The 12,459-nt window shown below is 44.3% G+C and overlaps 1 protein-coding gene across 2 annotated transcripts in view; it reads right to left on the bottom strand.

Annotated features, from left to right (window-relative positions):
- nf1b (neurofibromin 1b) overlaps nt 1-12,002 on the bottom strand; it is a 63,179-nt gene extending 51,177 nt beyond the window's left edge. The window contains exons 1-15 of one of the 2 annotated variants that reach the window (XM_053646201.1): nt 11,598-12,002; nt 7,758-7,901; nt 7,271-7,354; nt 6,448-6,638; nt 6,254-6,360; nt 6,098-6,165; nt 5,854-5,929; nt 5,590-5,747; nt 5,116-5,289; nt 4,466-4,594; nt 4,145-4,219; nt 2,188-2,301; nt 1,695-1,829; nt 1,119-1,232; nt 373-452 (exon numbers count right to left, since the gene is read on the bottom strand). In XM_053646201.1, the coding sequence (XP_053502176.1) occupies nt 373-452; nt 1,119-1,232; nt 1,695-1,829; nt 2,188-2,301; nt 4,145-4,219; nt 4,466-4,594; nt 5,116-5,289; nt 5,590-5,747; nt 5,854-5,929; nt 6,098-6,165; nt 6,254-6,360; nt 6,448-6,638; nt 7,271-7,354; nt 7,758-7,901; nt 11,598-11,657 (1,709 nt within the window). In that variant the 5' untranslated portion in view covers nt 11,658-12,002. The remainder of the gene's footprint in view (nt 1-372; nt 453-1,118; nt 1,233-1,694; nt 1,830-2,187; nt 2,302-4,144; nt 4,220-4,465; nt 4,595-5,115; nt 5,290-5,589; nt 5,748-5,853; nt 5,930-6,097; nt 6,166-6,253; nt 6,361-6,447; nt 6,639-7,270; nt 7,355-7,757; nt 7,902-11,597) is intronic. The other variant, XM_053646202.1, reaches the window with a different exon arrangement.
- Between the last annotated feature and the right edge of the window lie 457 nt (nt 12,003-12,459).

Here is a 12,459-nt window from a genome sequence, read left to right as displayed (position 1 = left end):
CCTGCGGTCCAACAGGAACCAGGTGATGGAACATTTTAGGGTTTCCTTATGAACCTAGAAGGATCTTTAACTATTTTCATTGTTGCCAAAAAAAAAAAAATCACTGTAAATGATCTCGGTATTATTCAGTTTATTGTAGCGAGAACCAAAAATAGTTGAAGATTCTTGGATTTTAAGGAACTGAAAATGGTTCTTGATGGAGTGAGAACCTTTTCAGGCACCTTTTCATATACAAATTTAATAAATTTGTTTTATACACGAGTTGGGTGTATTTTAAAGTTTAGTAAACAGGAACTAGATTCGGAACCACGTCTACATCTATCCTACAGATCTTTGCTCAGGTGTGCGGAGGTAAATTCTACTAAGCCGTACCTGATGTCCCAGAAGGTCTCCATGGGAGCGTCAGGATTCCACAGCTCGATGATTTCTGGCTGATGCAGGACCAGCAAAGCCTTCACAACAGAGAATATCAGATTTATCCCACGGACGTGCGTGTTGAACCAAGCCGAGTCAAATACATAAAGCTCGTAACTCAGACTTTTTCGTACTCCTACTGTGAAAGTCTGGAAGCTGTAATGCCATCATTTATCATTTAGGAATTTGTTTGGATTGAGGTCTGTAGACTGTACGCTCATACTCTCTCGTTATCCAAACTATAAGACACACCTACGGTCCTTGCATAATCTAACACGACGACATTTTATTGTTTTCCCTGAACACAGAAAGTCTTTCTCTAAATTTCCACGTAACACTATCTCTCCATCGTAAATAAATACGATCGTAATGTAAATGTTTGGACAAGCAAACGCTAATATAAAGTGAACTGCAAACAAACTAAGGGCTGACTAAATAAGAATGAATAGTTAGCAATCATAATGGGACAAAACTAAGCTATGACTAGAGAGCTGGGCAATACAATACGGTATCGATATCGTGATGAACGATACGTCAGTATACACTTTCCTGAGATCGTGAGTGCTGTCAGTATTAACGTCCTTTTCGGTGTTTAACCTATCGTGTATTATAATATTCTGTTGAAAGAGAGAAAGACGTCATGTGACATGTGGTTGGGATTCACTCGATCGGCTGCTTCGGCATGACCGCGGTGTGCGTCTCACCTCCATGGCCTCCTGGGAAATTTCCCCCAGGTTGGCGAGGGGCACCAGCTGCATGAGCCCTTTGATGAGCTCGGCTGTGCTGCTCTGGATCTCCTGACCTTGCTTCCCTGGGTTCTGAAAAGAAGGAGAGGCCAGATAGCTGCACGTAACTAGCTAGATCTCGAAGTGTGCTGTCTATAGGAAATCATGTATTTACCTTTACCGGCATTTAAACTCGCTTAGGAAGGAGATCTAAGGGCGAGATCTAATCAACAACAGGGTGATATGATCACCACAAAGCTGATTATTTTCCAATACCCCAAACTGTTTTATTTCTCTTATACCACTGGAAAAAGTCTTTAAATGAACCAACACCACGTCGTACTTTTTAATCAGTTTATAGTTACGTTTAATGCTATGGAACGTCCACGAAACAATAAGTTCCTGTTATCTCTTATGTTATAGCAGCTATAACCAGGCGCTTCCTTTCTACACTCTACACAGGAAGCAGACTCGAGTTAACCTTTTAAGATCATCATTTTACCCATGAGTCAATGTCGGAGAGCACAGGAAAGATTAAAACAATCAAAACCTCACATTCAGCAGGAGCTTGGGGTCGGCGTGGATGAGCTTCACCAGAGCCAGCAGCAGATGCTTATGACTCCTGGTGTCCAGGTCAGTGGTCTTCTCTTTAAACTTCAGACTGGTCACCTTCTCCTTAAATGTCAGACTCTAATGGGGAGAAAGAGAGCGAGAGAGAGAGATCGGAGATCAGTCAATTTCAGTTCACACGCCGCATAAAAGCCCACCGTCATCTATTTTTCCCATTCAGTATGAAGGCTCACTACTTATCATTTCTGGTGTGTGTGATTTCGTCTGTGCGTTATACTTTATTATTAAAATGAGAATTTATTTCGAAGGCAGGCCAGCAAATGATGTGGCTTTTCTTCATATCAAGTGACACACAACAAAAACAGTGTTTTGACAGATTTATGTTACGCAACTGAAAGTATGACATGGAATTTTAAACATTTAATCGATTACACACACACACACACACACACACACACACACACACACGCATTCTCACCGTCATACGCACGGGAGTATGAGTGCTGCAGCCCAGCGTCTCTGCGAACATGACGCGCAGCTCGCCTGAGTAACAATACACAGCATCGATCTTGGGCCACCAGTCGAGTGGAGACTGCAGCAGGACAGAGGAGACTTAGCATTATCTTAGCGTTTAAGACTTGTCTTCGACTGACTTCAAACGCGTCTTAGAAGCCGAGCCGAGTTCCAAAATTCCTAGCATCTTAGCCTTGTCCAGAAATCCTAGCATCTTAGCCTTGTAAAGCAATCCTAGCATCTTAGCCTCGTCCAGAAATCCTAGCATCTTAGCCTGGTAAAGCAATCCTAGCATCTTAGCCTCGTCCAGAAATCCTAGCATCTTAGCCTCGTCCAGAAATCCTAGCATCTTAGCCTCGTCCAGAAATCCTAGCATCTTAGCCTGGTAAAGCAATCCTAGCATCTTAGCCTCGTCCAGAAATCCTAGCATCTTAGCCTTGTAAAGCAATCCTAGCATCTTAGCCTCGTCCAGAAATCCTAGCATCTTAGCCTGGTAAAGCAATCCTAGCATCTTAGCCTCGTCCAGAAATCCTAGCATCTTAGCCTGGTAAAGCAATCCTAGCATCTTAGCCTCGTCCAGAAATCCTAGCATCTTAGCCTCGTCCAGAAATCCTAGCATCTTAGCCTTGTAAAGCAATCCTAGCATCTTAGCCTCGTCCAGAAATCCTAGCATCTTAGCCTCGTCCAGAAATCCTAGCATCTTAGCCTCGTCCAGAAAACCTAGCATCTTAGCCTTGTCCAGAAAACCTAGCATCTTAGCCTTGTCCAGAAAACCTAGCATCTTAGCCTTGTCCAGAAAACCTAGCATCTTAGCCGCATCCTAGAATTCTAGCATCTTAGCTTTGTCCAGAAATCCTAGCACCTTAGCCTTGTCCAGAAATCCTAGCATCTTAGCCTTGTCCAGAAATCCTAGCACCTTAGCCTTGTCCAGAAATCCTAGCATCTTAGCCTTGTCCAGAAAACCTAGCATCTTAGCCTTGTCCAGAAAACCTAGCATCTTAGCCTTGTCCAGAAAACCTAGCATCTTAGCCTCGTCCAGAAATCCTAGCATCTTAGCCTCGTCCAGAAATCCTAGCATCTTAGCCTCGTCCAGAAATCCTAGCATCTTAGCCTTGTAAAGCAATCCTAGCATCTTAGCCTTGTCCAGAAATCCTAGCACCTTAGCCTTGTCCAGAAAACCTAGCATCTTAGCCTTGTCCAGAAAACCTAGCATCTTAGCCTTGTCCAGAAAACCTAGCATCTTAGCCTTGTCCAGAAAACCTAGCATCTTAGCCGCATCCTAGAATTCTAGCATCTTAGCTTTGTCCAGAAATCCTAGCACCTTAGCCTTGTCCAGAAATCCTAGCATCTTAGCCTTGTCCAGAAATCCTAGCACCTTAGCCTTGTCCAGAAAACCTAGCATCTTAGCCGCATCCTAGAATTCTAGCATCTTAGCCTTGTCCAGAAATCCTAGCACCTTAGCCTTGTCCAGAAAACCTAGCATCTTAGCCGCATCCTAGAATTCTAGCATCTTAGCCTTGTCCAGAAATCCTAGCACCTTAGCCTTGTCCAGAAATCCTAGCATCTTAGCCTTGTCCAGAAATCCTAGCATCTTAGCCGCATCCTAGAATTCTAGCATCTTAGCCTTGTCCAGAAAACCTAGCATCTTAGCCGCATCCTAGAATTCTAGCATCTTAGCCTTGTCCCAACATCCGAGCATCTGAGATTCACTCAGATATCGTTGGCATCTTAGCCACATCATAGCCTCATCCGGAATTCCTAGCATCTTAGTCCTGTCCAGAAATCCAAGCATCTTATCTGCATCCTAGAATCCTAGCATCTTAGCCTTGTCCCAACATCCTGCCATCTTACCCTCGTTCCTAGCACCTTAGCTCAGATTTTAGATGAAGGCACAGGCTATCCAGATGTTCAGCAGCACTTACGTTCGTGATGATTCTGTGCAGGGAGTTCACCAAGACAAAGTGGAAGGTGGACGGTGAAGACGAAGCCAAGCAGACCTGAGAGAGGACAGAAAAGCACGGTGAGAACCAGAAAACAGGAAACGTAGGAAAGCAGTAAGAACTTCTACTAAACACAGTCGGGTTTTCCCACCAGGAACACCACACGACGTTAAAGCATTCTGTTCATGTGAGAAATGATCACATGACGGCCGTTAGAACTCATTATGACACCTTTACGCTCACTGTAATTGTGAAACTATAAGCTGATGATGAGGATGATGATGATGATGATGATGGGCTCACTTTAAACTGCTGGTTATTGTGTGGGTTGATGCGGAAGCAGGAGACGAAGCAGTCAATCATCAGGTCCAAGTCTGCGCTCTGACAGCCTGCACCACGTGAGAACGGCTTAGCGGGGTTAAACAGCAGAGCCTGGGGGTGCGCGCACACACACACACACACACACATTATATATGTGTAAAGCTTAAACGCACTGATTCCTTATTTTTTGTTATTATTGTAGAATAATAATAAATGTTGTGATAAAAAAATCCCAAATAAACCTAAATAATGTAATATTTTAGCATCTTCAAAGTAGACACGCTTTCTGCCTAGAATTTCCAGAAATGTATTCTTGCCGTTTTCTCACCCGATTTCTTCAGGCATTTCCCCGAGATGCTTTTTAAACCGTATTAAAGGAGTTCACACCGACGCCGGACTCTCATCGGCTGCTGTTTTGGAAAATTTCCCTCCGAGTCGTCCGTTTAAACAAATATTTATTCGTAACTACGATGTCAGTTTTATTTACCTTCAGATCAAAAGGTTTTTAAGATCATGAGAGACCTTTCAGTCGAGTGTCTCCAAACGTTTGATGGGTAGTGTGTGTGTATATATAATATATAAACTCTTCAGCTGCTCAGTGTTGGAAATACTCCTGCACTTGAGACACACACCTTCAGATCCACCACGATGGACTGCACCAGGAGGAAGATGACGGAGTGATCCTCCCAGTTGACGTAGGTGGAAGCTTTACACAGTTTGACGCCAGCGATGGCTGCGCTCTCCGTCAGCTGCTTGCTGCCCCCGTGTCCGACCAGAGCTTTCCTCAGACTCTCTATAAACAGTTTCTAAAACCCAACACGGACAAGCAATACACTGCTGAGATGACTTAAGCAGTAATGTGTATTATATATATATACATATACACACACACACACACATATATATATATAATGTCATACTTAAAGACGTTTTTACAGTGAACAGTAAGGATCAGGATAAGAAATAAGTGGCAGTGAAAGAAAGAAACAGGAAGAAGACATCAAACAAGTAGTGAAGGCTATCTTTTTTTGTATGTATGTGTATATGTGTATGTATGTATGTGTGTGTGTGTGTGTATGTGTGAATGTATGTAAGTGTGTGTATACCTTGTTGACCTTGCTTTCCTCCAGCGGCTCTCGTGACAGCTCCTGTATGATGTTGGGGCAGAGGATGAGGAGGATGATCTGCAGCGGCCACACAGCTGCCTTCCTCTTCGCGCTCTCAGCAAAACTGTCGACCTGGTCAAAGAGCTTCTCTGCACAGTCTGAGACCAACGCACACACACACACACAACAATATATACACAAAACAACTATTATCTATGTTACTGAAAAGGATAATAAGGGAGGTGATATTAGTCAGGGCCTCACCAGCCATGTCTGTCTGTGGTCGCTGGTACAGCATAGTGAACTCGTCGGGGTAATTCTCCACCCAATTCCAGAATGCCTAAACACACACACACACACACACACACACACACACAGACAGTGTTGAACAATGAGGCAGATACCATCTGTTTCAGACACATCTTGAGCGTTCTTCACAATTCTTCTGGGTGCAAAATATATAGTGCACTACATAGTGAACAGGGCGTGGTTTGGGACGTGCACACACCTTCTCTAGACTGTAGATGACGCTCAACTGCGCAGGCTTTTTCAGGGCTTTAAATTTGAACACCGTTTCTGGAGAAAAGAAGAAACTCGTATTTATGATTTACGGTTTCAACGTGTCGTACAGATGACGAAATACATTTCTGGAGAAACGACAGACCTTGCAGGAGTCTTTTGAGTTTGGAGCAGTCCACGTTGATGTAGCGGATGAGCTCGATATCGTGGACGTCCACCGTGTCTTCTAGACACACGGTCAGTTCCTGTAACCTGCACGGACGGAGATCCTCGTCAGTACATCACACACATACTGAGAGACTGGAACTCAAACAGAGTTTGTGTGTGTGTGTGTGTTACCGGGTGGAGATGCGGCTGAAGACGGCGTTGAAGTTGTTACAGCTGAGCGAGAACAGAACCCCGGAGGCGGAGCTACGCAGTTCGGCGGCGTACTGATTCCCCTCTCTGTACGTGTGGATGAAGTGACAGATCTCTGGCAGGAGCTGCTTCACGAACATCGTCTCGTCAAGACGCATGCTGTCTTTGGGTTGCTGGAGAGAAACAGATGGAGAGAAAAAAAAAAAGAGAGAGAGAGAGAGAGATTAAAAACAAGAATCAGAGAGAGAGAAAGAGAGAGAAAATTAGAGAGAGAGAAAGAATATGAGAAAAACCGAAGAATCAGAGAGAGACAGAGAGAAAATGAGAAAAACAGAAGAATGAGAGAGAGAAAGTTAGACAGAGATACAGAAGGATGGTTAACCCTCTGCACCAATATCAGAATAAATAATAATCAGAATTCCTGGGACAAATCCAGACCCAAAAACAGGACCCGAGAGAGAGAGAGGGAGAGAGAGAGAGAGAAAGAGAGATCTGTCTTACACACTTTACGTAAAGTGGGATTGTAACTAGCTGAAGCAATGTTCGCTTTAGGCAACAAGCCAGACATGAAGACATGAGTCCTGTGAGTCCAGTGCAACAGGAATACCGAGAGGGCAAAGCAGCGTGACAGCGGTACAGCGAGATGGGGAAGCACCTGCAAAACTCATCTACTGCAGCTGGCGGATGCAGCACATCTCGGGGGGTTAAGGAGGCCTTGGGATGGGGAGAGAGAGAGAGAGAGAGAGAGAGAGAGAGAAGAGGAGGGGTATTGGTCGGGAGACAGGAAGGGCAGAAGGCAGCTCACCCCCGCGAGGCACTTCTCCAGCGTGTCCAAGATGATGAGCTGAGACAGATAGAGGTTCTTCTCTGCAGCCTCACCAAAAATTCTCTGCAAGAAAGGCACGAGAGTAAAGTCACATTTATACCGCATGGTGAGTGTAGTGTACGAGAATCTGGGCTGTGTTTCAAACGTCAGTAGCGGAAATTGTATTCACAGTCAAGTTTCCTGTCCTTCCACTGGTTTACTATCCTTATGTGTTCACCTGTCCCGTGTTTCACCATAACTAGTGTGGTCATTTATTCCCTGTTACTTCTTTTCCCTCCTCGCGAAGTCTTGCTCATCACATTGTACATTTCTGAGTGCCGCTTCTTGCGTCTTGTTTTTCGGTGTCCGTGTTAAATTTTTTTTATGAGGATTATATTTCTTTAATATTTCCGACGTGCGTACTGACCCTCGCGGTAAACCGTGACACAATAAAGCCGTCCAGTCTGGTAAGCCGTTGTTCACTCACCATATTGTTGACGTTCTTCAGTATGTTGGTGAGGCCGCTGATGACCAGCGAGAACTTGTACTTGGAGATGTTGATCAGACATTCCTTGTTGTGCTCCGTGCTGACTTTGGTGTGCGTGTTCTGTTGCCCGGCTTTGACTGGAAGCTGAAATAAAAAATAAACAAATAACCGTCTCAAAAAACGAAAATATCCAGTTATTTCAAACGGAAATAAAATGTGAAAGATGGTTACTGACATCGTTCGAGTAGTTAACGTCAGAACAACACCGTTGCTAGGCGACTGGACAAACATGTACACCAAGGATAAGCTAGCCAAACTGTTTGGAATATCAACATTTGTTTATTTAGCATTTATGGAATGAGTCTCCAGTGTCAGGCTTTTCCACCATGGGAAACTTACAGTGGAACATCTGCAGCATCTCCTCACCCAACCATCCATCCACCCCCCTCCCACACACACACACACACACACACACACACACACACACACAGAGTGCTGAAATTAGTCATTGTGCCTCTATCACTATGTAATCAATTAGCCTTGGGAGAAGAGGCATTAGTCGGGATTCCCCGTCTTCTCCATCCTACGCTCCCCCGGGCTCAGATGAAAGATGAAGCCTCTGAGAAACACCAACAGAACCAATGGATCCACACTACAGTAGATACACAGACTGAAAAATCAACAAGGTGATCTCACTGACCCTGAAGTTGGGGGAGAGGGAGACAGAACGAGGACCACGTGTTTGACAAGTTACCAAATAGCAAGGAGAGGAAATGGAAATTAGAATCTCGGGACCAGACAGTCCGGAACATACACACACACACACACACACACACGCACAGAGAGAACATGCTGACATCCATATTCATGCCAGGCCAAACACAAGGCCGCTTTGTTTTGGTTCAGAACTTCCTTTAGGGTGCAGACAAGCCCTTGAGTATTATGCCAAAAACTGCCAGGACTGCAGAGAGACCAGACAAGGAAAGTGTGTATCCCTTCACCTAGAACAGGAGGACACACACACACACACAGACATGCGCGAGCACGCACACAGCCTCTGACATCCACCACAGTTCAGAACAGAACTGATTCTCTCAACTTCAGTGAAAAAATGTGACGTACAAATACATGGATTTTTATCACAGAGACATGTTTCATCAGGCAGATGTTTTTATTCAAAGCGATTGGCTGAAAGTGATGCAGAATCATTTGAGGAGTTACATCATGGACTCAACAGTCAAGGCCACGCCTCCTCCATAGAGAATGACATGAATCAAGGCCGCCACGCCTCCTTCATTGAATCAAGGCCACGCCTCCTTCACTAATTAAAATCCTTACAACACAAATGTTAAATCAAGAACCTTTATAGGTTCTTCAGTTTGTCGGTAAACTTTAAACGTCAAAGTTTCCCTATCGGACAGAGTTCCAAGCAGAACCCCTTTAGAAAGCTTAGAACTTCACCGTCCAATCTGAACTCTCCAAGGCCCCTTGATAAACCTGTTTTTTTCTAAAACGGTTCCACAAACTCACACCACACACACAAAAAAAAGGTCAAATCTTCCTACATCAGAGAGCATTCAAAGTAGTAGCTTTTATGGAGCCAAGAACGTTTGTGAACTCTCTGAGAACTTTTTCTACAAGTGCATGTGCAAGTGTTTGTTTGTTTGTTTGGGGATTGTTGGGTTTTTTTTTTGTATTAAATCGGTGTAGAGTTATAAACCCTGAATAAGTCCTGCTAAAGCTAACCTCATAAAGTCCTACTGTGCGATTATGTAGGATTACGACTCAGTTCTAATCTTTATTACAATTGTATTAAAGTTTAACGAGCCTCAATGGCCAGGGTCTGATGTATAATACAGTAATACAGGATGTAGAATACAGTCAGATGGAGTCCGAATCCGTAGTCCTCGTGTGACGTGCTGCGAGTCGAACATCCCCAGAGGATCAAAACGCTGGGACATTATATCGTCATGTACAAAACTGACAGTCATTTCCCAACAGCAGCACATCTCGAAGTGTTCGACTCCTCTTACACCACAACGCTCACAATCTCTTCTTTACTAAAGAACGACGTGCCATACTTTTATTTTTTATCCTTTTATAGTTACATTTAATGTTGCGGAAAATATATATATATATAATAAAACACGGCAGCTTGTCAGGTTACAGAGAAACCGTCCTCCGTCCTGAAGACTTTCAGTTACAGCTTTAAACTGCTCTGATTGTTACAAAGCCCTGACACTGGAGACTCCTTCCATATCTGTGAAATAAACCCTCACCTACGGCTAAGGAGGAGGACATCCTAGGCAATGAGATGATGTGTTTTTCATGGACTCTCATCTCAGTAGTGCCGACGGTGACGGAACGCCGCAGGGTCGTCAAAGGGGAGGCACCTGACGTGTCCGAGTGTGAAGTTTATAGTGTTAGTATATATATATATAAAAAAATAAAAATTATAAAGCATAAACACCGCTTCATGGAAAGACATTTCTTTGTCTCATTAGCCGAGAACACCAACATACGGGTGTGATGGTGTGGTGTCCACATACTTTTGGCCTTAGTGTATTTATTCCACAGCAAGCCACACGGGAATAGTGTACGTGGAAAACGCACAGCCAAAAATGCTTTGATGAACCGTGTTTACTGCTAAAAAGCTGCTACCGTAACCAGAAAGTACGCTTCGTTTTTTTACGCGTAGGCTCGGAACAGCGAACGGTACACGTGCCGCAAAAATTTCGTCATCGGCAATACCGCACTGTACGCCCGCCTCCCGATGTTACTTTGTTCGCGCAGGTCGCACACGCGCATTTAATTCTTTTGCACTGTTTAGCTGTTCCACAAGGTGGCAGCGGTGACCCGTTGATTCTCAAGGTAGCGGAAGAAAAAAAAACGGAAGTGCAGGTTAGAAAGGACCCGCATCTATACAATCGAGATTGCCCGAGCGTTGTCCTTCTGATTCTCCTTCGTTGTCGTCCTTCACACCGGAAGACCTGCTTTACTGCTCTGTACTGACTCCTGTAGGCCAGGACGGGTAGTGCGAGTTGTTGTCCAGCCTGTGTACATGTCGAATGGAGTATACTTTGAAAGGCTATGCATATGTGGAAAAAAAACAAACAAAACAAAGTACACCAGAGGCTGTCGCGCGAGACATGCCCCAGCCCCAGGAGGTGGGACGTATACTTCCTAGAGCGCTTCTCATTGGACGAACGCAAAGCTAGTACAGGATGAGTCAACAATGACAACAAACTAATCCTTTTCCAGAAGTGAACTGAGCACCGTTTTTTTTTTTTTTTTGTCATATTGGCGTACATAACTACTAAGCGACAGGAATCAAACTTTTTTTTATTTAGTTATTTAAAAATCAGAGAATGTAGTGCACTTATTAAAGGGAGCACACAGTGGTTTGGGATACAGCCCCTGGTTCAGTTCACTGACAGCTAGTGTGCAAAACAACAACATCACCACAAACCACCACATCTTTTACTTCAGGAGTTTGCAGGAAAGCTTTGGCATGCACACGAAGAAGAAGTTGGAAGTTGAAACGAGCCACAGAAGGCAGTTTAAAGGAGAAAAAATGATCGATTATAAATAATATTCACCGACTCCTGTCAGACAGGCCATCAGTTCTCCATGTGTAGCACAGCTGGCTAGCTAAACTGCAGTTATTTTGAAGAGGGGGGGGGAATAAACTGAAAGAAAACCTGAGCTATCTGCATGAAGCTGGGATAAAGGAAGTGTTTCTGCATGACAGCCGGTCATTTCATAATAATAATAATAATAATAACAATAATAATAATAACAATAAAGGACATGTCACTCTGTCTGTCTCTCTCTTCTTACCTGCTCGTCGAATCTGTTAATGACGGCCTGAACCCATTCAACGGGTTTGTGAGCCGCCATGACCTGCACACCAAAATAAACGCCTTTCCTGAGCTTTCTGACCCCTTAATCCTCGTAGTCCGTGGTCAGGGAACGCACGGGGGAGGGCTGCCTTGTTGTTTTCTCCTTTTTTTCCATATCAGAAGCTGCACGGTGCCGCCATGACGGTGGCGGAAGTTTGAGTCCCTCCTCTCCACTGAGGCAGCAGTGAAGCTGCTATGATGGGAGGCGTTACTGCGCATGCGCGGCTCTCCACAGGGCGTCTATGTGACTGGACTCAATGGTGTGTGTGTGTGTGTGTGTGTGTGTGTGTGTGTGTGTTTACTTCCATTTCGTGTTTACTTCCATTTCTACCACAGCAATTCGTCAACACTTACAATTTATATTTCTATCAAAGAACATTTGATCCATTTATAGTTCCATTTAATGTTGTGGAACATCTGTGAAACAGGTTCCCTGTTACCGCTTAAGTTATAGCAGCGATAAACAGTCGTTCCCTGACCCAAAAAAAAAACAAAACACAAACCAAACAAAGCTTGTCATGTTAGTGAGGAAGTGCAGATTCCTCAGGGAGCACAGCGGCTTAGTGTTGACCAGGTTTGCTGCACACCTCCTGGGTTTGGGGTTCAAATCCTGCGTCCGTCATCTGTGCCCGGAGTTTGCATGCTCGCCCCATGCTTTGGAGGTTTCATCTGAGCTTTGACATGCACTGATTGGCATTTCCAAATTGTCCATAGTGTATGAATGATGTTTGTGCAGTTGGTTGGAACCGAATATCCCACCAAGGATAGCACTGTTTAGTAGGTAAGTCCACACTAAAAAA

This window comes from Ictalurus furcatus, chromosome 16 (assembly GCF_023375685.1).
Source record: "Ictalurus furcatus strain D&B chromosome 16, Billie_1.0, whole genome shotgun sequence".
In the NCBI taxonomy this organism is placed as follows: Eukaryota; Metazoa; Chordata; class Actinopteri; order Siluriformes; family Ictaluridae; genus Ictalurus; species Ictalurus furcatus.
Note: the sequence above shows the minus strand (reverse complement) of the source record. Positions and strands in the feature narration are given on the sequence as shown.